At 34.3% G+C, this 27,152-nt stretch overlaps 1 protein-coding gene across 1 annotated transcript in view; it reads right to left on the minus strand.

Annotated features, from left to right (window-relative positions):
- SEC24B (SEC24 homolog B, COPII coat complex component) overlaps positions 1 to 27,152 on the minus strand; it is an 86,542-nt gene that overhangs the window by 20,966 nt on the left and 38,424 nt on the right. Inside the window, 6 exon segments of the mRNA XM_079153562.1 lie at positions 265 to 374; positions 872 to 998; positions 3,241 to 3,343; positions 7,049 to 7,233; positions 16,714 to 16,949; positions 19,702 to 19,782. Coding sequence (XP_079009688.1) covers positions 265 to 374; positions 872 to 998; positions 3,241 to 3,343; positions 7,049 to 7,233; positions 16,714 to 16,949; positions 19,702 to 19,782 — 842 coding nt within the window.

The following is a 27,152-nucleotide window of genomic DNA, read 5'->3' on the forward strand; positions in this document are numbered from 1 at the left end:
AGGACTTAGGTAAAAAATTCATTTTTCTAAGTAAAAAATGAAGAATGAGATTTAGAGTCAATTAAAAAAATATTTTTTCAGTGGTATATTATTCTAGGAGATCAAATAACATTTAGGAAGAACTTTCTAACTTTTAAGGATAAACTTTCTCCATTATTTTTAAAAATACTATGTATTCAAAACTTGGACAAAAATTCACCTAAGAGAAAATCAAATGACCAATACAATCATGTCCCATGACTAATTTTAGCACTGAACAGTTACCATGTAATCTGAAGAAGCAATAAACTCCACAGTTGAATTCTGAACTTCTGGTCGTTTATGAGGTTCTCCATAAGACCGAGTGAGAGGGTTATACATAAATTCTTCAGGAACTAAAAAAAGAGTTAGGAATCCAGTATGAATTTAGTAACATGCCTTAAATTAAACACCTTTATCATCAATAAGATTGATGATGTTTGCCAACAATTCTGTGAACATTTAATGATAAAAATCAATTCTGTAAGCCTGCTTTAAAAAAAACCCAGAAACAGATTTTCTAAAATCATGTGAAGAAAACAGGTCACAGATAACCTGGTTTCTTAGACTTATGTCCTATTTTTTATATCCCATGACATGGGAAAACATCAGACAGAAATGCAAATTTGAAAGCAATTATAGGGAGACCTAAGAAATGAGTATAGGGGACAACAGATATGGATGCCCATGAGTATCCATACACACTGGTAAAGGTGCCATAGCCTATATTCTTGCTATTAAAAATAGCATTAAAGTTCTTTTTAAAGCAATAAGGAGAGAAACAAAATAATGACTAACATGTCAAAAAAGGTTGAAAATCATATTAAAAACATTATAAGAATCTGAAGCTCACCATCATTAACTCTATAGCACAAATTGCATTTCCATCTACGTTGATCGATGAAGGATACAAAAGGGTTGATGTATGTTCTACAAGATCGGCACCTCACAATGGTATTTGATGTTATCACTGGTAATTGCTGGAAAAGAAAATAAAAATGTTGTAGCAACAAAAGCACCCTAGGGAAAAACAGAACACCCCCTGCTCTGCTCCATACACAGATAAAAACCAGAACTGTTTTTGTGTCGTTTTATATTGAAGCATATTATATTCAGTGATATGCTGAGCAACAAAAGCAGCTGTCAAGTTTTCTCTCCTTTCATCACAAATCTTAAGATAATATGAAAACAAAATCATGCCAAATCTGATGAAAAAACTAGCTGACAAGAGAAGTTTGGCCAAGAAAATAATACAAACTACAGTTCATTAGCTAGACTCAAGATATAACAGTGGGAAAGAAACACATACTACGTAAGAAGGCCTTTGTCTGACTGTACCTGGTACTGCTAGCCAGCAGGCAGTGCTTGGTGGACAGTGACAGCACTCCCGAAGGGAGATGAGGCCACAAGAATCCAAATACAATGTGCATTAAAGAAAATACCACACTTAGTTTGGGAAAGGAACTCTATAGTCAATGTAGGAAATTAAGAAAATGTGAATAAATTAAGAGATCACAGATTATTCTATGTCCCTGAATTAACTTGTTATCTCTCTAGTATTTTTCATTCTGAATTTTCTTTAAGTTGATACATAAACATTATCTTTATATTTAAGATTTTTGCACATATACTGTTGTGGGTATGTGTGTGCATGCACATGAAAAGAGAGGGGAGAGGGAGTGAAGAAAGTGGGGGGGAGGGGGAAAGGGAGAGACGGGGAGAGGGGGGGGGGGAGAGAGAGAGAGAGAGAGAGAGAGAGAGAGAGAGAGAGAGAGAGAGAGAGAGAGAGAGAGAGAGAGAGAGAGAGAGAGATTGGGTATTGAACCAAGGGGTACTCCACCACTGAGCTACATCCCCAGCCCTTTTATTTTGAGACTGGGTCTTTCACTATGTTGCTGTGGCTGGCCTTGTCCTGGTGATCCTCCTGCCTCAGCCTCCTGAGTAGTTGGGATTTTACAGGTGTGCACTAGCACACCCAGCCCACATCTATTAGTTTTATTACATACGTAGCTACAGATCAGGTTTGAAAAAAAAAAAAAATCAGGAAATACAATTAACTGAAAGTGAGAGAATCAAAAAATGACCCAGAATTCTATATACCAGAGGATATCATGTTAACATTTTAGTGTACACACTTCCAGAACGTATCATATATGGAATCTGTATTTAGGGAACTACTTTTACCTAAGGATATAGCAAATTAACTGTCTTGGTTTAGGGATAAAGGCTGTAATCATATTATAGGTGATTAAATAGTATTTACTGAATAAATTCAAGGTACTTATCACATAGAATTATTTCACTTTTTATTCACTCTGATTCATTCTGTACATCCTAGTAGAAAAGTAAGCTCCACAAGGAAGATTAGTGACCTCTATCTCCAGCATCTAGCATTAGATAGGCAGTCAGTAATTTTTTTGTTTGTTTTTGCTTTTTGTTTTTGGATAACTGAGAGCAAAAGAAATCTGCAGCAATAGGAGGGGTAAAAAATCACAGTAGTAAAAATGTGTGAGGGAGAAGTTTGTGAAGTATAAATTAAATGTATCTGGCTGACATTTTTTCTGAGGTTTTAAAAATGTAGCTTAAACGCAACATATCTGCATGAAATATCTGAAGCATGTGTAAATCTAGCTAGCTAGGTATAAACCAAATGCACTGTAGAAATTTAAACAACAGGTAATATTTTAACTCAACACATCTGAAGTGTTTAGACTTTCCCTATAATTTGCTTAATTTGGAACAATCAGATAGTTCTCCTCCCTAACTGGAAATCACTTTAATAAAGAACTCCTAAGGTTTAATCTACCTTCTACAGTGGTTCCTACTTCTGAACCAATTAATCTTTCAAAATGCACCTTGAACTTCCATCATTTATCAAAAACTTTATCTACTGTATGTAGAGGGAATCACTTATTATACTGTACTATGAAAATATCACAAAGATTTGATTATTTACATGTATTAATAGTCCTGCATATAATGATGTATTTCTTCTTGGGGTTAAGGTCAATGATGTGATCAACTTTGTATTATCAGGGCTTAGCTTAGGGTATGCTACAAAGAAGTTGCTCAGAAAATGTTTGTTGACTTGAATTTGGCAGAATGAATTTGAATTTGCAACTTCAAATGAAAAATGATGAAGACTAAGAAAATATAAAATTTAAATACCTTGTACATAACCACTTGTCATTACTCAAAATATTTTAAAACATGTCACTTTACCGTTAGGTCTCTGAAGGGATGTAACAACAATCCTAAAGGAAGCTTAGCTTTATTCAATAAAGCCTGAGTCTGTGGAATATTTGTCAAAGTACACCGAAATGAACTGCAAAAAAAAAAAAAAAAATATGGAGGACATCAGCTGTTAGGAAAAAAATACAATGAAGTAGATGGGATAATTAAGAACATTTAAGGGCATAAGTGAAAATGACTTGAGCATGTTACTATAACCAAAAGCAGTGCGCTGGGGATATAGCTTGGTGATATTGCACTTGCCTAGCATGTGTGAGGCACTGAGTTCAATTCCCAGTACAGCAAAAAATTACAATGAAGCAAAGAGATCCTGATTACTTTAAATAGGCATTTATGTAACAGATGTCAAAAGACCTTAATTAAGGAGTCAACATTTTCATGATAGCAAAGTTCAACACATTCAAGAAAAAAACAAGTCTATTATATTAGCCGTAGGACATGAATAGAAGGCTCTAGGAAACATGACTGAAAAGCCAGACTTCTTATGTCTCTAACAATGCTGTTCCTGCTTCACTGCCCTCTTTTCACCCATTGGACTGTCACTCTTACTATAAGACTCATCAAAGTTATCACTACTTCTGAATATTCCTTCAGTCCCTTCACTCTCCAAGTCAAAAGCAAAGACTTCTCTCTCTGTGCTCTGAGATAGGCTTAGGCTGAGGTGCTATCAATTAGTCTGACTTGCTTTGGTTGGCTGTGGACCTCCTCTGCCTTCTCCCTTGAGATCAGAGATCACTTTCATTCTGTGCTACCCTAGTGCTATTTCCTTCACAGAATGAATGCTTATAATTTGGTAAGTCATGAGTTAAAGTTAACAGAGAAAGAATCAATAAAGGAACAGCCAGACAACCAGGAAAGGCATTTTGAGGAAGAGCAGATAACATTGTGTAGAGAGAACTATCTACACCAGTCTTAGTGCTATTCTCCAAACATGCCAAGCTTATTTCCACTTCAGGACTTCTTTGCTGGTTGGGCAGCTTGGAACACTCTTCCCAGAAGTCCTGTGGCTTGCTGTCTCACTTCATTCAGACCTCTATTCAAAGGTTAACTCCTTGAAAAAAATCTCATTATAGACTTCTAGCTAAAATCAGCCTCCACCTTCACTCCCTATTCTGATTTTTATTCATAATAATACTCTGACATTATATTACATACTTACTGATTTGAGGGTACATAGTATGTCTTCCCTAATGAGGCAAGTTATAGAAATGGGGTCCTCAGGGAATGGGGGGGGTCCTCCATCCCAGATTAAAACCCTAGGCTAAAGCCTGTTTGGGGGTTTGGCTGCCTTACTGAAGGCTACCCTCATATTTGGATGCCCATAATATCTGTTGTTGCCCAGCTTCCTTGACTATCCTAACATTAGTCAACCCCAAACAGTTTTTTTAACTCAAGCAGGTCTTCTGTTTTAAGGACAAGTATAGGACAAACTCAGGTTAACAGATACATTAAACCCTTACAGGAATAATAAATTAAAATTGTATACATTCATGGAGTTAGAAAAAGACAACAATCAAGACTTTCTAATGGAAGGATAGTTCCTCATCAAAACAGTATAAAAAACATCTAGACAGAGAGCCACCGGTGGTAACCTCCTTGGGACCCCTCTCATACTGTGGGAGCTTTTCTTGCTTGTTTCTAAATAAATTGGCTACCAAATTCTCTCCTTCCTTCATCTGTGTACTTCATTCTTTGGGTGTGTGAGACAAGAACCCTCCAGCATTCACATGACCCTGTGTTACACTAACAGAATATAAGTTCTCTAATTCCATGGGGATCAGAAACTTTTATTTATAACTCTATCCCAAACACAGAGAAACAGTGACTTGTGCTTATTTAAGTTGGTATTCAGTAACTATTGAATTAATGATTTATCTTAGTATACAGGTATTATAATTACAGGTTTGAAGATTCCAAAAACATGAAATCTAAAATGCTTCAAAATTCAAAACATTTTGAATAAAGATGATGCTCAAAAAGTTCCAGATATTGGAGCACTTAAGGTTTTTGGATTATGGATGCTCAAATAGTGAAGTATATGCAAATAATCCAAAATCTGAAAAACTCCAAAAACTGAAATACTTGTAGCCCCAAGCCACAAGTATACTCAACCTGTATTCCTGTTTTATAGTTGACAATACTGAGACTTTGAGAGGTTAAGAAAGTTGTTACATAGTCTTATAGCTATTTACTAGTGGAAACTTGGTAAGAACTTAGGTTTGTCCAACTTTAAAGCCTGTGCTCCTAATTACTTGTTCTTATTTTGATGAGAGCTATTTTCACATAAAAAAACATAACCAGTTAGGAAACATACTCAACATTCCCCTAACTATGGGATGTCTTACACATATACATACTTCATTTACCTACTTAAGAAATGCCTAACCATTCATAGTACAAGGCCAAATAAAACGGACAATAGCTTACCCTCAAAAGGATGGGCAGCTGTTGTCAGTCTACAACCCAAAATGCCCTATGTTTTATAGAAAGGATTATAGCACTGCTATAGTCACTGATGGGTGTTGACGATAGTGGGAGATACAAGAGCAGAGGAAACCCTCAAAGAAGTTTCCTTTGTTTTCTATACTTGAATTCTATACAAGATTTTGGTAGAAAAGGAAGAGTTTGTTTTTTTTTTCCCCCCTGCAAAATTTGGAAACTATTGCCTTAAGAAAAGGAAAATACTGGATCTAAAGAAGAGAACTAATTTTCCTAATCAAAATACAAGGAAGAAGATAATGATGTTCTGTGAATCAAGAGCTTACTTTGTAAGGAGAAGAAATCCAGGGCAGGAGGAAGTCTTCTACAAACTATCTGGGCCAGAGGAATAACCTATTCTTTGGAAAGAGTCAAGGACATTTGATCTAGGAGGTGCTGGGAGGCCTGAGATGGGAGCTTTACAGGCTATCCAAACAGACAGATCACCAAGACTTGGAGGCTGCCAGATATGTCTGCCAGCTAAATTTTCCAGGAGATAAGGAAACAGTCCTCCAGGAGGAAGGAATTCAAGTTTAAATTCAGGTTGGATCAATAAGCCTGTGGGGGTTAATGGTCTTCATATTCTATACTGAGTAAGAAAAGAAAATTCAGAGATAAACTATTTACCTAAATCTATTCTTGGGATTTCACAAGTGAGGTCTGTTTCCTTTTCAAGCAAAGCCCAAAGGAGGGAATACAATTTTAAAGATTCCAACCTACTAAAAAGTTATCAGAAGTTAGTACTGGTAAACAATGGTGAAAAAGAGACTTAAGAAAAGAAAAACTCTAGTTAAACTTGGATTCCTGAAACCCTTCATTCAAACACAAATAATTTGCCTCACATTAGATGATATGGGAATGGGATGGGCTTGAGACAGAAATGGGACGAGGAGAAGATGACTCAGATAATATAAACTGAATTTTACATCTATTTCTATACAAAGTGAAACACAAAAGTCCACATGAACTTCCAATCAGGTAATTACTGCCATATTACTTTTACTTTTTTTTTTTCTTCAGTACTGGGGATTGAACCCAAGGGTCCTCAGTCACTAAGCCACATTCTGAGCCCTGTTTTTTGTTTTGTTTTATTTTGTTTTTAATTTTACTTTGAGACAGGATCTCACAAATTTACCCAGGCTGGCCTGGAATTTGTGATCCTCCTGCCCCAACTCTCAGGTAGGTAGGATTACAGGCATGTGCCATTGGCTCAGCTAGTTTTACTATTTTTAAGAGTCATATAATATTTTCATTAAGATATATTACATAAAGAAAGATTATAAAATAAACGAATACCTACTCTGGGCTACAGTTTAGCTTTTTGAGTTCTAAGTTCAAGTTAGGCACAGGAGCCCAAACAGGAGTCATGGGTAAAACATTCCTCTCCTGAGTGAGGTTTATAGGTCTCAGGCTTTCTGGCTGTGGAGAACTCTGAAGACTCAATCCTCCTAGACCAGAGGACAGCTGGTTGACACCAGGATACTGCTGAAAGAGCAAAAATAAGACAAAACAAAAGAATGATAGAACAAACGTGAATGAACTATCATATATCAGACATAGGAGTTCAACAAAAAGAAAAACCAAGAAGGTAAAAAAAAAATTTTAATTTGTCTTGATAATAACAGAATGACTTAATAAAGCAGGCAACTTAAAATATACTTTAAAAATTTCAAAGCAAAAGTACTTAATAAATTTAAACCTTATTGGCAAAGTTAAGTCTCACAACAAAATGTCAGCAAAAATGCCATTCAACATCAAGAATGTGGGTCCCTTGAATACAGTTGAAAGGGATAGGCAGGATAAATGCTTACTTGTTTTCAAGTTTTATCAATTAACAATTTTCAAAAACTGAGTGATGCCACAGAAGTATACAATGGTGTTCAATGAGTTTTGCTTTGCTTATTTTTTTGGTTCCCTGTGTTACATTTTTAGTATTATGAATTCATAGCGTTTTGTGAACTAAAACTGATTTAACGAATTGTCACGTTTTTATTTAAGCATTACAATTATACATAGTACTTGGGTTCATTCTGATAAAATCATACATGCAAGGATTTTGATTTCAACCTTCATTCCTCAGTTTTTCCTCCCTCCTCCTATTCTCCTTTCTACTAATCTTCCTGTTGCTCCTTTATTTATTTTTCATTGGTATTTTCTACACATAATAAATGTGAAAATCCCTTTGGTATACAGGCATATAACATGATTCTGTTAATTCATTCCATATTTTCTCCCCTTTCTCATCCTTCCTCCTCCCCTTGTTCTCCACCTTCTACTCTTATATTTATGATATCTGACACCCCCACTTTAATTCCCTTATTTTACTTGAGCTTCTACATACTAGAAAAAACACTCAATCCTTGATTTTTTTTTTCAGTGTGGTTTTTTTTTTTTTTTTAGAATTTTTTTTTAATTTTAATTAAAAATCATAAATTTACATAGGGCAATGTTGTTTGATTCATTTCAATCCTTGATTTTCTGAGTCTGGCTTATTTCACTTAGTTCGATGTTCTCCATTTCCATCTACTTACCAGCGAATGCCATTATTTCATTCTTCTTTATGGCTCAGTAAAACTTCATTGTGTACCACACTTTCTTAATTCATTGATCTACTGAAAGGCATCTGGGTTGATTCCATAATTTGGCTACTATAAATTGTGCTGCTATCAACATTGCTGCTATATCTATACAGTATGCTGATTATAGTTTTTTTTTACATAAATATCAAGGAATGGGATCGCTGGGTCATATGGGTGGCTTCATTCCCAGTTTTTTAAGGAACTTCCACACTGCTTTCCAGAGGTTGTACTAATCTGCAGTTCCAACAACAATGTATCAAATTACCGTCACTATTTATTTGAAGTTCAAACCACTCAATCTTTGTCCAGTAAGAGCCTTTTCAAGATGGCCTCAGTACCTTTTTTTAAGAATTTTTTTCACAATACCTTTATACTATTTATTTATTAATTGATTATTTTTTATGTGGTGCTGAAGAGCAAACCCAGGGCCTCATACATGCTAGACAAATGCTCTACCACTGAGCTACAGCCCCAACCCCTCAGTATCTTTTTATTTTATTTATTACTTATTTATTTTGCAGTACTGGGGATCACACCCAAGGTTTCACAAGTGGTAGGCAAGCACTCTACCACTGAGCTATATCTCCAGCTTCCAGTAACCTTTGAATAAAAACCTACTAGCCTTTGTTAGCTTCCTTGCTTTCTGGCATAACATTTTGTCATCTGAAACCATAATCTAAGTGATAAGAGTGTTCACTGCTAATGTGCTATTATTACTATCAGGCTATTGCAAATTATTTTTTCCCCCAATACTAAGTATTGGGGATAGAACTCAGGGCTTCATACACACTAAGCAGATGTTCTACCACTGAGCTACAACCCTACACCTTTAAAAAAAATTTTTTTTTGAAATAGAATCTTGCTGAATTGTCCAGGTTGTTCTGGAACTTGCAATCCTCCTACCTCAGACTGCCAGGTAGGTGGGACTACAGGTGTGTGCCACCATGTCTGGCAAAAACATACATTTTTAAGTATTAGGAAAACACAAATTTGTATCAATCTTCCCAATTCAAATTTGAGATGATGATTTTACTTTGTCCAATTCTCTTTGATTTTATACTAGTAACTCTCGTCTTTTGCTAAAAATCTTGATTTTCCTAATGGTAATAGCATGGTGTTTGTCCACTGGAGTCCACAGGGGATTGGTTCCAGGTGACCAGGGATAGCAAAATCTGGAAATGATCAAGTCCCTTATGTGAAATGGCATAATATTGGCATAAAACTTATACATTGTCCCATATACTTTATTTTATTTAATAAACTTTTTTGGGTACTGGGGTTGAACCCAGAGGGGCTTTACCACTGAGCTACATCCCCAACCCTTTTCATTTATTTATTTTTAAATTTTGAGACATGGTCTCATTAAGTTACTGAAGACCTCACTAAATTGCTGAGGTTGCCCTTGAACCTTCAATCCTCCCGCCTCAGCCTCAATTCATGGGATTACAGGAGTGCACCATTGCACTTGACTCCTCTCATATACTTTAAATTGTCTCTAGAATACTTAAAAGACCTAACATAATGTAAATGTATTGTTTAGGGAGTGATGACAAGAAAAAGTCTGCATTTTTAGAACAGATGGAATTTTTCCCTTAAATGTTTCCAACCCAGTGCTAGTTGAATTCAAAATACAAAGAGCCAACTGCATTTGTTCTATCCTACAATATAATTAAGTAGTTTCAAAACAATATCACAATTATTACTATAAAAATAAGATTATTAAATCAGATCTAAGATTTTGATTTTTTTTTTTTTTTTTTTTTTTAAAGACAGGGTCTTGTTGAGTCTTGCTTAGGGCCTCGCCAATTGCTGAGACTGGCTTTGAACTCAAAATTCTCCTGCCTCAGCCTCCTGATCCACTGGGATTACAGGCATGCACTACAGTGCCAGGTTACTCGGATTTTTTTAAACAGTTCTTTTTGTCCTTAGATATATGGTACCAAAAGGTACAAAATACTATAATCGGTTAGAACAGTATTCTTCTTGGTATCAAATGTACCCAATTTGATAATGATGCTTTTAATCTTTAAGGATTGCTTTAAATCTTTCTTCACTTAGTAAGTTTTTGAATAAATATATTTATATGATTTTGATGCTAAAACTTCACAAATATATCCAGAGATATCTTATTTCACTTTTAACCTCTCTATCTGTAGTTAATTATTTTTTATTAGTTTTTATTTAATCCTGCCACTATTTATATTTTTAAATATTAACTAACATGTATACCGCTCCAACTATGGCCCTATTTTTAACAACAACAACAACAACAAAAATGTCCTGACAATAATTCAGTGGCTACATTTAGAGATCTCCCTCATTTGTTTATACAGGTACGAAATGCTCCATTATATGAATATATTTTAGCATTCCACCTAATATATATAGAATGATAATTTCAGGAAAGTCACTATTTTACCACCCATCCTGAAATGATTCAGGTAACGGTCATCTGGAATAGATAATACCTACATAACAATAGATAACAAAGCCACTAGGTAAAAGCTTAATGAGGAACTATGTAATAAAGTGATAAAAAGGTCACTATATGATCCTCTAATTAATTCTAGCACTACAAGTGACACAACCAGATATCATCATGAGGCCTAAATCACTGAATATATTATATTCTCACTTAAGTGAATACATACATGAAGCAATAAACCTAAATATTATGAAGCCATTAGATTTAACTTTTAGTCATACAAATGGATTAGAGGAAAAGTTAAATGATACAAGGAAGCAATGAGTCAAATTCAAAATATGGGGCATTCTATAGGACAACTGACCTAGTTTTTCCATTAGATCAAAGGCACAATAGAAATGTTTTAAATTACAATGAAAATCATGAGACATAAACAATTACAAATAAAATGTTGTTTATACAAATACTGATTTTATAAACGAAGTGTGAAAAGGTATTTCTAAAATAGTTGGGCAAATTTAAAAATGCACTGAATTTTAAATGACATTTGAAAGTTATTAATTTTGTTGGTTATGATAGTGGTACTTCATTATGCAGGAAAAAAAAAAAAAAAGGCTCCCTCATTAGCTCAAAGTCCTGAGGAAGAAAAGGGAGTGGGGAGACAGATGAAAAGAAGTCTAGCAAAATGTTGACAGTAACTGAAGCTGATGATGTCAAGGAAAAAAACAGGATAATAAAAAAAGGATTGAGTTTTCAACAGAGCTATAAAGGAAAAAGGAAAAATGATCACATGGCTCAGTAACAGTATATAATGGAAAGTTCAAAAGAAGATTCAAGTTTAGCATTTAGGATATAAATAAAGGTGGGATATTCACTCAGGAAGAAAAGATTTTCAAATAAATGACAGTGAACTAAGGGCTAACCATCTGGAGGGGATGGTGAGGAATAATTTATTATTTACATTATGTATCAAAATAAAACTTTAGATTAATGGTATAAAACTGAAATCACCAAAGAACTAAAAACAACCTAAATGTATATGTAATAACATATAAATATATATATGTATATGTGTATATACATATTCTCTGAGAGAATATTTGAGTATATCTGTTGAAAGCTGGACTATTTTCCTCATGTTAATGTTGATAGGATATTTAAGGACCATTTAAAGAATATAAAGATTAAAAACAACAATAAAAGAAAATAATATGATTATGAAAAATTAAACATTTCCCAAAAAATATTATTAAAATTAAAAACAAATATCAAGATGAAAAAGAATTATAATATATATTAGACAAAAGGTCTATACTTATCACAGATTACACAGAACAATGGTGAAAGAACATATATAGGGAAACACAAATGACTAAGAGCTATGAAAAAATAAAATATTTTTGCCGATACAAAATAATAATTCTTTCTTTCTTTAAGAGACAAACTCCCTGCCTCTGTGTATGTGTGTGTGTGTGTGTTGCGGGGGGTAGATACTGGGGATTGAACCCAGTGATGCTCTACCACAGAACTACATTCTCAACCCTTTTTATTTTTCATCTTGAGATAAGATCTCATTAAGTTGCCAGGCTAGCCTTGAACTTTGGATCCTTCAGCCTTAGCTTCCCAAGTTGCTGGGATTATAGGCATGTTCTACCACAGCCGGCATACAAAATAATTCTTGCGTGCTTGCTTCAACATATACTAAAATTAGAACAAAATAATTCTTGGCATACTTAGTAATATTAATAGTCATGTAGGCCTCTGCTCAAAGAATAAATTGGTCAATTATTTTTCCACATCTGACCATCAACCAATGATCAACTACCGATCTCTAGGGATTTATTAGGCATTTTAAGTCAACCCGGCCAACCTGATCCCCTATTCCTGGATGTAGTCCTCCCTTTGTCTTTACCATTTAAGTAAATACTCTATCCTTCTACACAGTGGCTATGCCAAAAACCTAGGAGTCACCTCAATGCCTTTCCTTTCTCTTGCCCACCACATCCAGCCTATCAGCATGTCAAAAGTTATCCTTCTCAATCCACTTTTCCGTACCTCCACTAACATCACCTAGGTACAAGGTATACCTATCTACTTCCTGGATTATGGTGGATCTTTAAAGTTGGCTCTCTGCTTCCATTTTTGTCCTTTAAAAAATTCCCATCCCTAATTCATTCTTCACACAGGAACCAAATTAATTCTCTAAATAATTAGATGTCATTCCATTATGTAAAATCTGTAATGCCTCCCTCTTGCACCTGGGGTAAAATTTTGAGTATGGTCCTTCTTTAGCTCTTTGATCTCATAACTATTATTTTTCCCATGCTGAGTTCAAGCCACACTGGGACTTTATTCCTGGAACACATCAAACTTGCTCCTGCTTTAAGCTTTTGCACACATATTTCTTAAGTCTAAAATGGCCCACTTCCAAGTTTTCCATGCTTGCTTCCTCTACCCTCTCAAACATTAATTCAGATATAATTAATCTACAATGAGGGCTTCTCTGACCACTTACACCATATTTCCACCCCTGAAACTTTTTCAACTTGTCTTACTTTGTACATCCTATAATTACTTGAAATTATCTCATTGACTTGTTTACTTATTTGTCCCACTGACCCTGCTCTCTCATCAACTTTCTTGAGAGCAGGAGTGTTTTGTTCACTTAACTTCCTCTTATCTTCAGTGTCTACAATCATGCTGCTACACAGTCAGAATTCAATAAATGTCCACTGAATAACTAGAGACAAATTCTAGTCTTATAAAATTATGAGCTCTGATTAAATGATTCCACTTACAGAAATTTAATCTAAAGAAATAATGAGAAAAGTGAGTAAAGATGAGTATGTGGAGGTGGGAGAGGAAGTTGATTTCAACATTGAGTTATGTCCAACAAATGGTAGTCTGGTTCATTTTAAGACATACAGTTACCAAAATGATAGAGGACACATAGTAATATAAAAAGGTTTCCTGTTCTATTACTGAAGAAATTAAAACTACCAAAACACCATCTGTATTTATCAACTTCCTTTATTTAAACAAGTCCTTTGGATGAACAGCTTCTTTACTAGCTTTCCCCTAAGATGCATCCAAAAAAGTGGAAAGACAGATCCTCAAGAGTTGTTTGTAACTTGATGGGAATATTGATTGACATTTACTTTCTTCTTTTTGGTTATTTGCATTTTCTATAATTGATTATGCACTGTTTTATTTTTTAAAACTATATAGTATCACTATCAGGTTTTTCATGATTCCCTGAAAATAATTCTCTAATTTCTGTTCTTAAACATCAACATTTTTTGCTATTTTTGGCTCTGAACAGTAAGTTTGTCTACCCCTGCTCCCTACCCCAAACAGGTCAACTATTGGGGGTTCCAGCCAACATCTCAATTAAATCACTACAAAGAAAGTTCTTAGATTTCAGAACCCTTCCACAGTACAACATTTAAAGGAATTTCAACTTTATTACAGATGGCTACTTAAAGCTAAGGTAAAATATTCTTACTGGCACTTCAAAAAGATATGGCTTCTTTTAAAATTAGTTTGATAATGCTGATCTTAGATGAAAACTACAGTCTTTTCTTAGTAAATGGACAAGAACTTAAAATATAGGTCCTAGATTTGTAGTTGAATCATAACTATTCACTAACCCTGAAATAGTGGTGTCCAAAAAACTATTTTAAATTCAGATTAGACAAAAATGAACCATGGCTTTGTGATCTTTCTTAGAGCAATACATACATTAAATCTGACTTTGATTTATTACTGCACAAGTCCCTGCCAGCCAAAGAGAAAGAGTGCTTACTTCTGAACTGCAAGGTCTTTGCATAATCAGAACCAGGCCTGGTGTTGCACAGGTGATTTCACTTTTCTCTCCATTTCCTCACTCACAAAATAAAAGGCAGTTGACTGTCTAATACAAAAAGTCAAAATTCCAAGTGTTGAAAATAGCATGGAAGCAACTGGAACTTTCACACACTGCGAATGAGTTATAAATTAGAATCTCCATTTTGGAAAACTGTCAAGATTAATTGCTGAGGTTGACTATATGGATACTGTACAATTCCATTCCTAGAAATATACATTAGCTCAAAACACATGGACAGAAATGTCTACAGTAGAACCATCATAATAACCCCAACCTGGAAATTTACCCTAATGCCCATCAACAATAGGACAAATAAACAAACTGACATATTCACATAATGGAGTACTATATAAAATGAATAAACTATAACCACACAATAAGAATATTGCTGAACAAAAGAATTTAAACAAAAATATAATAAATTTTATATTTATATATATAAATTAATTTTATAATAGGCAAATCTGTGGTATTAGAAATCAGGATTGTGGTCACTCTTATTCTGGAGGCTAATGACTAGAAGCAGCATGAAAGATGCTTCTGGCTACTAGTTAAGTGAGTGTGCTCAATTTTGAGAAATTCATCAAGTTGTATGTTGATGTCTATTATATAATACAGATTGATAAAAAGTTTTAAAAATTAAAAGGGGAAGTGTATCTTTAACAGCTTATTTCTTGACACTGGCTATATAATATTCATTTCAGTTATGATTAATAACTCAATTTTTCATTCTGTCTGTTCTCTTTATCCAAATTCTTCTATTCCTGTACCATTCCTAGAGTATAAAAAAAGAATTGTGATCACAAAACAGAATGAGGTAGGTTTTTAAAAATTCTGATATATCAAGTTTTTTTACTTTCATTCAAAAGACAATCTCCTAGCTTTTCTACACCAACCTCCCAAATAAAACTGGAAAAGAAAATACTTCTTAATCTTCTTTTGTCTGGTATCAGCAAACTTTTTGTGAAATATTGCAAAGATTTAAAAGGCACAGTCTTGTGTGCAACTACTCAGCTTGATTCACTATGGTGCCAAAGCACAAAGACTAGGCATGGCTGTACGCCAATGAAGTGTTATTTACAAAAATAGGGAGCAGGTCAGATTTGGCTCAGTGGTCTCAGTTTGCTGACTCTTGCCCTAGGCCATTATGGAACACCACTTACCATTTCAAAATAATTTCTTATCCCCTTGCCCAACACTTCTAAGAATCAATCTTTTCTCTGAATTTGGTTTTATCCTCATTAAAGTGCAGAAAAAAATAATAAATTATGATCCCAAATAGGAATTCACCTAAAGTATAAGTCGGACAAGACTGTTATATGTAGTGTTTCATATGAACCAAAGAAAATCTAACAAAATCAAAGGCAGATAAATGTCTACCAAATCAATCATATTTTTCAATGCTTCTCCCAGTTTTCTTCTTCCTTCTTATCCTTCAGTACCTTAATTCTATGATTAAATTCCAAAAACAAATGATTTTCCTATGTCAAATTTTCATTCTTAGTTCACCATAAGATGAAATTTCTGTAAGGTTAATCTAATGGTTTATCTTAAGTAGGAATACTTATGTCATTTCAATAATTTCCCCATATGTCATTTTCCTCTCAAGAAATATAAATGTGAAATATCTATTATTCTTATATGATTAAGATAATATGATCTTCAGAAGTGGGTCCAGAAAAATCACGTGAGAGGCAGTCCTGGTGGTAGTCAATGAGCTTATGAACTGACGAGCTTGTGCATGCACCAAGGCTCTCTCACCAGGTCGGTTCCATGCCATGAAGAGTTCTTCAACTGAAGGGTAAAGACTAAAATAAGATCTAAACCACATTCTACTGTGTCATTTCCTATGGAGAATGCCAGCATAATAATATAGAATTAAACTTAACATTCACTTTAATTCCCTACTTATAAAATTAATACCTGTGCATTACAGACTGAAAACTAAAGATACAATGAAGAAAATAAAAAGAGCTAATGTCTTCATCTAGATTTAACCTCTTTAAAAATCTGATCACTATGGGTTTGTTAGAAGTGATAAATTCTACTGTTTTTAAAAATGCAATGTCCTTACATGAGGATTACACACATACCTGAGGATACTGCTGATATCCAGAATACCCTTGGCTACTAGGATGTACTCCAGAATTAAGTGGTGCTGTAGCATTCTGATAACCAGGCTGAAGAATTGGATAACCATAGCCAAAAGGCTTAGCCATTTTTGAAGGCTGAGGAGCAGCAGGAGCTGGCACTGGAGCTGGAGCTGGAACAGGATCAGGCTCGGGGGCTGGATCAGGAGCAGGGCTGCTTGCCGAGGAAGAATGCACATCTAGCAAAGGCAAAAACAATGGAAAATCAGGACTCTATAAAGACCTGACCCCTGGGTAAGCCATAACCTTTGGCACTTCCTCTTTCTTTTCTGAATATTTTATGACAAATTCTAAACAAAATAGATTAGAAAAATGAGCCCCACATGCCAATTACCCAGCTTCAATCATTATCAATATTTTGCTAATCTTGTTTTACATATGGTTCCATCCCATATTTTGAATAATTTCACCAACAAAATTTTTAGTTGGTGTTTCTACCAGATAATACACATGTGGAGACATATTCATAGTCTATCTTTTTGTTTTGTTTTGGTTTAATTCTCTCAGGAGTATTAGGGCTAAGAAGCACAAAAACAAAACAAAGCAAGAGAAAGAGCATCTACTACTCTTTTTTAAGTTGTCTTTTATCTGACCCTGCCATCTATATAAAATGTTCAGGAAATGACTGACATATTTCCACAATCCCCTAGAAGTTCCTGTTATTTCCATAGGTGAAGTGCGAGAAAAGAACAAGAGTGTCTAGAACAGTGTGCAGCTCCCAGAACAATGTTTAGTATGTAATAGATGCCGAACAAAAAACATTTCAATGAACGTTCTTTTTCTCACTGAAATTTAAAACAAAAACCAAAATTTGAATAAAACTGAAGAATTCAAACATAATGACGACAAAAAAAAAACTCTTTAAAAAATTACTATACAAGCATTATTAACATTTTGGTATACTGACTGGAAGTTTTATTTTAAAGTCAACTCAATAATGTGTAATCATTTTATTTTTTACTTTTTTCATGGACTCAAATCCTTTATTTCTATAGAAACAAAAATCTTCAATAAAATACCAGCAAGCTGAACCCACCAGCGGGCAGATTCAGTGGGTGCGACTCCTGGTGGCAATAGGCTGCAGTGAGTGAGGTCTAGCTCTGTGCCTGCACATCAGGCACCAATCACCCAAGCCGTCGCCACCTTGGAGTCTTCCCTATTTTTATCAAATAAAAATGTACTCTTTATTAGCAATCAGGCTCTGCTAAAACATTTTCTGAAAAGCATTTGACCTAATTTATTTTTAAAAAGTTCCTTAAGGAAGCACAACTTTCTATTCACTCTATTGATTCTAATTTTAAAGATAGATTTCTTGACATTCTGCTATCATCTTTTTTTGATTATTCAAGGGTCATAACTTCAATGCAATGCACATTCCTTAGATCTCCTGCTTGTGATGGGAACAGAGGTAGAAGGATCCCTTAACATGAAAACAATGATTAGTATAAGAAATAAACATTTGAGTCTTGAAGACAGAGGTTTAAATCTCTCCTTCTTTAGAAAAGGAAAATACTTCATATATTTCTGTAATCCTAAGGCCTATCCTAGTACTGGATATTCAGTAGACTTTCAAGTCATTTGATATTATTGCTATAGATGTTAACATATTTCCTCCATTCTGGTACTATATGAATAGCTAGAAAACTTGCCCAAGATCACTAACATACTGTCAAAGGACAATTCATTTTAAGACTAGAATTTGTTGATTGAATGGATTCAAACAAACCAATGTATCCCACAGGGACATTTCACTTTAGGTCATGAAATACTAGAGAGTTGTAGAATTCATCTTTTAGTGAATGAAGTAACTCCCTATGCTATTTTGTTAATGGAGATTATTCTTGGAATGGTTTATAAGTTCTTACAAACACACACACACACACACACACACACACACACACACACACACACCTACTGATTTCCAAGTCACAAAAGACTAAATAGTGTATTCAAGTATTCTTCAAAAACTATGAGGGGCTTTATACTAAGCTGAGATTAAAGTTTTCTACTGATTCCTACCATAATGATAGTAGGTACTGTGTTAAGTATGGAACACACCAACTTCAGTTAAGCTCTGTCCTGGATTTATTGAAGTGATAAGAAACAAAGATGCATATCAGAATTATTTATCAAGTTATCCCTGAAGTCTGAAATCATGAGGAACAAAGAGAGCAGAGACAAAGAGAAAGATCAGGTGCTGGTTAGGTTGTCAAAAAGGAGATAGGAGATGAAGTGTAGTATAAGACATAATAATGAAATAACTATTAATTATAAGTAATTCATTTGTTCCTTTATTCTTATGCAATAATTAAAGTTATTTCCAGATATGTTTAAAAATGATGCCTGTAAAACCTGGCCCCAATTGGCTAATCTATTCACCTAGCAGAGGTAGCCGAGACCCACAAGGGGAGTAAAAAGTCAAAGACCAGGGCTGGGTTTTTGGCTCAGCGGTAGAGCACTTGGCCTGGCACATGTGAGGCACTGGATCTGATCCTCAGAACCACATAAAAATAAGTAAATATAATAGTTACTGTGTCCATCTACAACTAAAAAAGATTAAAAAGTCAAAGACTATATTCAAGGGCCAGTTGGAAGGAATTCAAGGACCTAAGAATGAGGAAAACACACAAATATGAAAATTACTTGAGTTATTTTTTTAAGAAAGGGAAAGAAGAAAATTATCCACTATTAAATATTTTTGGAAAACGGAAAGTAATAAGAATACAGTAATAAAAGTTCTTCAGGTCTTCCAGAAACAATCTTCATAGTTGTCACATGACACTATTAAATTAAGGGAAGAATGCCAGGAAAATGTCCCTTTTCTCTGGTAAAAATAGAGTCTGCTAAATATGTGTAATGCATGTTCATGTGTGAAAGCAATTTATAGTTGATGACTAAAAATGAACATCAAACAAGCACAAAACAAGTTACCTGGGTAGCTGCCTCCTTCCAGGGCATCGTAACTGTTGGGCATTGGAGAAGCACTGCTTGTGGTAGAAGAGCTGTCGACACCTAAAAAGGAAAACCAAAACACCTGCTAAGTTGAAAACAAAAAAACTTTCAGAGCAGCCACTGGCAATTTTGAAAAAGAGTTTTGTGCTGAACTAGGAAAATTCCTGACTCTAGTAAAAAAGCAAAATCATTGATGTTTAAAAACACATAAAGGTTCCTTAATTAAGAATAAGGTGGGAAAAAGGGAGAATATGAAGCTGGTAAGTAGATATAAAATTTAGGTAAACACTTAAGAAAACAGACATCAAACTATTAAAAGCTGTTGACCACACAAATACACATTTTAGATTGATAGCAGTATTAATATACCCACACCTGAAAGAGTATGTCTACTAAATCTCAAGCCATTAAATACATTATTAGTATTACCATATTTTAAGATAACTAAATTTTAATGACTTTTAAAACTCAGCACAACTGCTTGCCTTGGATTGCTTCCTAGCATATGACTAAGCTTTTCTGTGCCTCAGTTTATTCATCTGCAGAATAGAGTAAATAACAGCTGCCATATTTAATAAGGTAATATAAATGAAAGGAACTTTAATAAGTACAAGTGTTAGACTACAAAATTCTTTTATTATTTATGTTCATTCAAAATCTGTAAGATGAGGAGAAAAGTTGAGTGGCAATTTATGATGAAATCTGGAGATCAGGCACATTGACAGTAGAATGTATAATAATTTCTTTTATTTATTCATTCAGTGAATATTTTATTGGGAAACTACAATTATTCTAAGTTGACAAGCTATGTCTAAAACAGAAAATGCATACGGTGCTCTCTTTTACAGAAATCTTGTGTTTGAGACAAAGCAAAGTCTACTTCAAACTGACAAAATTCTGTGGTATAGAGGTTATCCTTGGCTCTTAACACCAATTTTACAAGTGGGGTTTAGACTATGCTTTAGATTGATTTTGAAATGTGCTATAAAAAGAATAGATATGCATAATTATCTTTCACTGAATAACTTTGGACAGCCATGAGAATTAGATGTATCAACTAATATATCTAACTTTAGCATAACAGCTAAAGTTATTAGTGTAAGAACACTTTATTCTCAGAAAAGAACATGATTTTAAGGCAAAAAGATTCAGGTCCATCAGATTCTGCCATTTACTTGCTGTATAACTTTGAGTAAATTACAATCATCAGCACTGTAATTGAAAATGAGAACAATTTTCAAAATGCCCTACAACGTGTTCTTAATGTTCCCGTAAGGTTTAAATGAAAGAGTAGATATGAAGCCACTTATGAAGTATAAACGCTATAAAATAAGTAACTAGTGGAGGACACAAATATTTACCAAGTGCCTTCCTTGTGATAAAGAGAAAACTGTTGCATATATATACCATTCCTCTTAATAAACAATGGAAAGAATGGCTTTTCCTTTTTGTTCATTCTGTTTGTGAATTTATAACTTAAAGAAGAATGCTAATATATAAAGTCAAAAATCTTACAATGCCAGGCATAGTAGTACATGCCTGTAATCCCATCTACTCTGGAGGCTAAGGCAGGAGGATAGCAAGTTCAAGGCCAGTCTAGTCAACTTAGTGAGGCCCTGTTTCAAAATAAAACAAAAGGGGATGTGGATATAGTTCAGTGGTAAATTACCCCTGGACTCAACCCCCAGTATGGGGGACAGGGGGGAGTCTTGTACTAATAGCATTAAAAAAACCAATATACCCAAACCCAAATAATTAACAACAGATGAATAAATAAACAAGACATGGTGTTATCTCCATGATGGGATAGCATTCACTCATAAAAAGGAATGGAATGCTAATACATGCTGCAACATGAATGAACCTCGAAAACATGTTAGTATATGAAGCCAAACACAAAAGGCTGCATGTTTTCTGATCCCTTTTATATAAATATCCTGAACAGGTAAATACACAGAATCAGAGAACAGACTGGTAGCTGTTAGGGAGTGAGAAGAGGAGGAAACTGGGAGTTACGACTTAATGGGTATTGGGTTTTCTTTTGGATAATGAAAATGTTTCATTCAATCTGGTTTGGTACACTCACAAAGTTAGAACTAGATAGAGATGGTGGTTATACAACATTGTAGAGACCCTAGGTGCCACTGAATTATATACTTTAAAATGGTTAATTTTATATTATATAAATTTTACCTAAGACTAAACAATTTACCAATACATTTCAAAGGGGAAACATTTTCTTTTCACAAATGGTGCAGAAGAATGAAGAAGACTCCTTCTTTATACCTTATATTAGAATTAACTCAACATGAATCATAGACTAAATATAAATGCTAAAACTATAAAACTACAAAACTCTTAGAATATAGAAATCTTCATAATTTTGGCTTAAGCAATGAATTCTTAAATATGACATCAAAGGAAAAAGCAACAAAAGAGAAAAATAGATAGACTGAATCTAAACAAAAACTTTCAAAATTGTGGAGCTCTAAAAGCTACCAACAAGAGATAACCTCCACACACAGTTCTGTATGCCTGTAATCCCAGTGGCATGGGAGGCTGAGACAGGAAGATCACCAGTTCAAAACCAGTCTCAGCAACTTAGTGAGGTCCCAAGCAACTCAGAGGAACCCAGTCTCTTAATAAAATATTTAAAAAGATTTGTGGATGTGGCTCAGTAGTTAAGCACTCCTGGGTTCAATCCCCGGTAAAGGAAGGAAGGAAGGGAGGGAGGAAAAGAGAGAGGGATGGATGGAGGAATTGAAACCCACAGAATGGAAGGAAATATTTGTAATCATTTATCTAACAAGGGTCTGGTATCTAGAATATATTTTAAAAAACTCACAACCCAACAATTAGAAAGACAAATATCCACAATAAAAACAGGCAAAGATATTTCTGAAAAGAAGATAAACAAAAAAGACAATAAGCACATGAAAAGATGTTCAACATCACTAGCCATTAGGGAACTGAAAATTAAAATACTGAGATACTATTTCACATCACCAGGATGGTTATAACCAAAAAGACTGGTAAATAGCAAGTTTTGGCAAGGATGCAGAGGAACTAGAACTATGTACTGAAAAATGGTACAATCACTTTGGGAAACAGTCTGGCAATTTCTCAAGAGGTTTGAGTTACCACATGACTCAGAAATTTCACTCCAGAGAAGTGAAATATAAACCTACACAAAAATTTGTTGACAAATGTTCAATAGTGGCATTATTCATAGTCAAAAAGTAGAAACATCCTAAATGTCTACTAATTCATGAATGGAGTAATAAAAGATGATACATGTACTTAATGGAATATTTTCCAGCAATAAAAAGGAATGAAGTACTGATGCATGCCATAATATTAAAACATTATGCTAAGAGAAGGAAGGCCAGTGACAAAAAACAAAAACAAAACAAACAAAAACAAACATGTAAGAACTATTTATTTCAAAATAGACGAATCTAGAGATCAAAAAGTAGATTAGAAGCTCCCTAGAGCTGTGTGCTGCCCAGGAAAGGTAGAATGGGAAGTGACTGCTAACAATTACAGTGTTTCTATTTAGGGGTGATAAAATGTTCTGGAATTACAGAGAAGTGATGGTTGACAAACTTTGTGAAATACTAAAAACTGCTTAACTTTAAAATTTAAACAGCTGAATTCTATGCCATATGAATTATATCTCAATAAAACGGTTGTAAAAACACTATGGTATTCATTCTGATCAAGAAAAACTTTTCAAGATATAAATATCAATAAGTAATTATTTTTTAAAAAAGTATTCTTAGAAAAAAGTTCAAAAAGATTGTGTATACAAATTATTTCAAGATCATACTACTTAATTATGCTACTTAGCTTCTTTCATGTCAAATAAAATGTAAATATTAAAAATACTGCCATTTTAATTATCCCATAGCTATAAACTTCTAAAAGACATCAATTTTATGGAAATAGTTATTCTATTTTATATGTTGAATAGCTTTAAATTTACTAGTTTACTTTAAAATTCACTTTCTGAAGAAAAGACTAAGTGTAAAGTGCTATCCTGGAACTTGTCAAAATGTCAAAGCAACTGTCACAGTAATAAAACCAGAAAAATCACTAATTAGACTACATGAAGAGTCAAAAATTGTTAAGACTTACTGTTTAGATTAATGCCATCACTAACACCAACCAGAACTGTATTTAAAACACACAGACACACAGAGTACATTATGAAACTTCTATGTTACTTGCTTCAAAATACTTTCACTAATTCCCCACGCCCTGGAGAATAAGGTCTAACTAAATGTCTCCACACTATTATAAAAGGAACTTCCAAGTTTTGGCTTCTGCTTGTCCTTCACCTGGATCTCTCACAAACCCCCGTGCCGTCCTCCCTTTGACCTTATGATGCGGTCATAACAAACTCCTCACTATCATCCAATATACTAGTTTTCCTTGTTTATGCACATCACATAATGGTCTGCCAGCCTAGGTTTCCTTTCTCCACATGGCCTATTCCTATTTGCCCCTTTAAATCACAAATCCTTTATGTAACTTTTCCCATGAACCTGTGGAAAATCATTTCCTCTCATATGCAAGGGCATGTTTTCAATCCCAATTTATGGCACATTTCAAGAAGCCAGAAACTATTTGGCTTTTGCTCTTTGGAATTATGACACATTAAATAATCCTTACCCAAAAGGTCTGGGACCCAAAGTGTTTCAGATTTAAAAAAAATTGTTTTTGTTTGAGTATGGAGTATTTCCATATACATGATGAGATATCTTGGGGATGGGGTCCAAGTCTAAACACGCAATTCACATATGTTTCATGTCCACCTTCTATAAACTCTAAAGGTAATTTTTATAATATTGTTAGTGGGCCTGGGTTTGAGTGTGACCACCATGAGGTAAAGGTAAAGTTTTCCACGTGTGGCATCGTGTTGGTGCTGAAAAAGGCCTGGATTTTGAAGTATTGAAGATTTCAGATTTTCAGATTAGGTACGCTCACAACCTGTACTGCTTTCAGTGGGCAAGCTAGTTTCAGATGACTGAATAGCTTTTATAATTATCCCACTATTTAATCATAGCCTCTCATATATGCAAGGGCATTTTTTTCAATCCTGACTTACATTTCAAGATGTACTTAGCTACAAAACAGTGACAACAAGAATTCTGAGGTCAAATGAGGGACAAGTGAACATGTAGTACTTGTGAGGAATCTTCCCCCTATTCCTTTACTGGCTCTCTGTCGAATCTCAGAAGAAAAGGAAAGAAGGGAGGAAAAAAAAAAAAAAAAGCTAAAATCTGATGAAGCAAGGAAGAGAAAGATAAAAAAAAAAATAGTTCAGAATCCTTGATTTGAGGAAAAGTATAAGGAACTATTTAAAACTCTTAGAGAAGGCTTTAGTTGTTCTCTCGCTGAAAAACAATTAACGTGGGTCAAAAAAGACCAATATATTACTAGCAATGCCCAACTTTAAATTAACCAGATAATGCAAGGGTTTTGTCTCTCATAACTTGCATAAAACATGGAACAAGGATAAGCCAAATTTCATGTCCATCACTTGCAAGCTGAGAGAAAAAATGGACATCTAATACCTCTAAGCTGCTCCTTATTAGTAACAATAGGTTTCAAAATAACAGCCACTCAATAGGGTTAACTAAGGAGTAAGCAAATTCAGCAAATAATATACTAGCAAGGGATCTTCATTTTCTCTTTCCTTTCCTTATCCCAAACAGCACTACAAATATAGAGGCAGGGTGGAGTGAAAAAAGACAAGAACCTCTTGATTGATAAATTATCTTTGCACAGATTTCAGTCAAGCTTTGCACATACTGCAATTAGACCTTGGTTTCTAAAATATCTTTCTTCACTAATGGAACCAGGTCTCCTTGGAGAAAAAGCTCATTCCACAATTACAGCAAGATAAGCACAAGATGAGTTTGGAACATCTTACTGTGGCCTGAAAGCACTTAAAAGTAACTGCTCAAAGATTCACAGGTATATTTGAAAATGACATCAGGGCTAGTTTGAAGGAGCCAATCCTGGCCAAATCTAGGACAAATATAATATATATATTTATAATATATATATTTATTATATATTTATATTATATATAATATAAATATAATATTTTTATATTATATATAATATAAATATAATATATTTATAATATATATATAATATAACGGATATAATGCCTTTATAATAGAAATCCAACTCATCAACATAGGGCTACAAGAGTTTAAAAATCATCAGTGAATACCAAAATGAATAGGTGAGAGTTCAATAAAGAATAAGACATTTATACTGCATCAAAAGAATCTCTCCACAAATTACTCATTAATTTTGTAAGGGAAAAGTAGTAATTTTATAGTGGAGAAACCTGGCAGATTATTTTACCTAAATTGAAGATCAAGTTAATATTATCAATATGGCAACAAATCAACATCTGGTGCCTCAGGATGCACTGAAAACACAACATACTTTAGAAATTTTGACAAAAAAATACATTATCTGAATGTAATCATGAGGAAGGTTAGGTAAATCAAAATTGAGGAACATTTCACAAAATAACTTGCCTGTATTCTTTGATTATGTCAAGGTCAAGAAAGAAAGTCTAAGGAACTATTCCAGATTGAAGGAATCTAAACAGACATGACAACTAAATTCAATGCATGATCATGGACTGTATCCTGGACCATGAAAATAGCTATAAATGATAAAACTGAGAAAACTATTGAGATATGACTATGGGTTGTGTATCAGATATTATTGTATCAACAATGCTCAATTTCTGATAATTGTATTGTGGTTATGTAAGACAGTCCTTATAAATAAGAAATATACACTTTCTTACTTAGGGGTTGTTATGATTTAGATGTGAGGTGTCCCCCAAAAGTTCAAGAGAGACAATGCAAGAAGGTTCAGAGGAGAAATGATTGGGTTATAAGAGTCCTAACCTAATCAGTGAATTAATTTCTGATAGAAATGAAATGAGTGGTAACTGAAGTGGTAGGGTATGGTTGGAGGCAGTGGGAATGGGGGGGCGTAGCTTTGGGGAATATATTTTGTATCTAGAGAGTAGAGTCTCTCTCTCTCTCTCTCTCTCTCTGATTCCTGATCATGTGAGTTGCTTCCCTCTGCCACACTATTTCGCCATGATGTTCTGCCTCACCTCAAGCCCTGAGGAATGCAGCCTGCTGTTTGTGGATTGACATCTCTAAAACTGTGAGCCCCTAAATAAACTTTTCCTCCTTTAAAATTGTTCTGGTCAGATCATTTAGTCAGAGCAGTGAAAAAGTTGACTAAAGTAGAAATTGGTAATGACTAAAACAGAAAGTGGGATTATTGTTGTGACTAACCTGACCATGTGGCTCAAAAGTTTTTGGAGCTTTTTGGAATTGGTCAGAAGAATTTTGAGATGTTTAGCAGTGTACACTGGACAC

This window comes from Sciurus vulgaris (genome assembly GCF_902686455.1).
Source record: "Sciurus vulgaris genome assembly, chromosome: 9".
Lineage (NCBI taxonomy): Eukaryota > Metazoa > Chordata > Mammalia > Rodentia > Sciuridae > Sciurus > Sciurus vulgaris.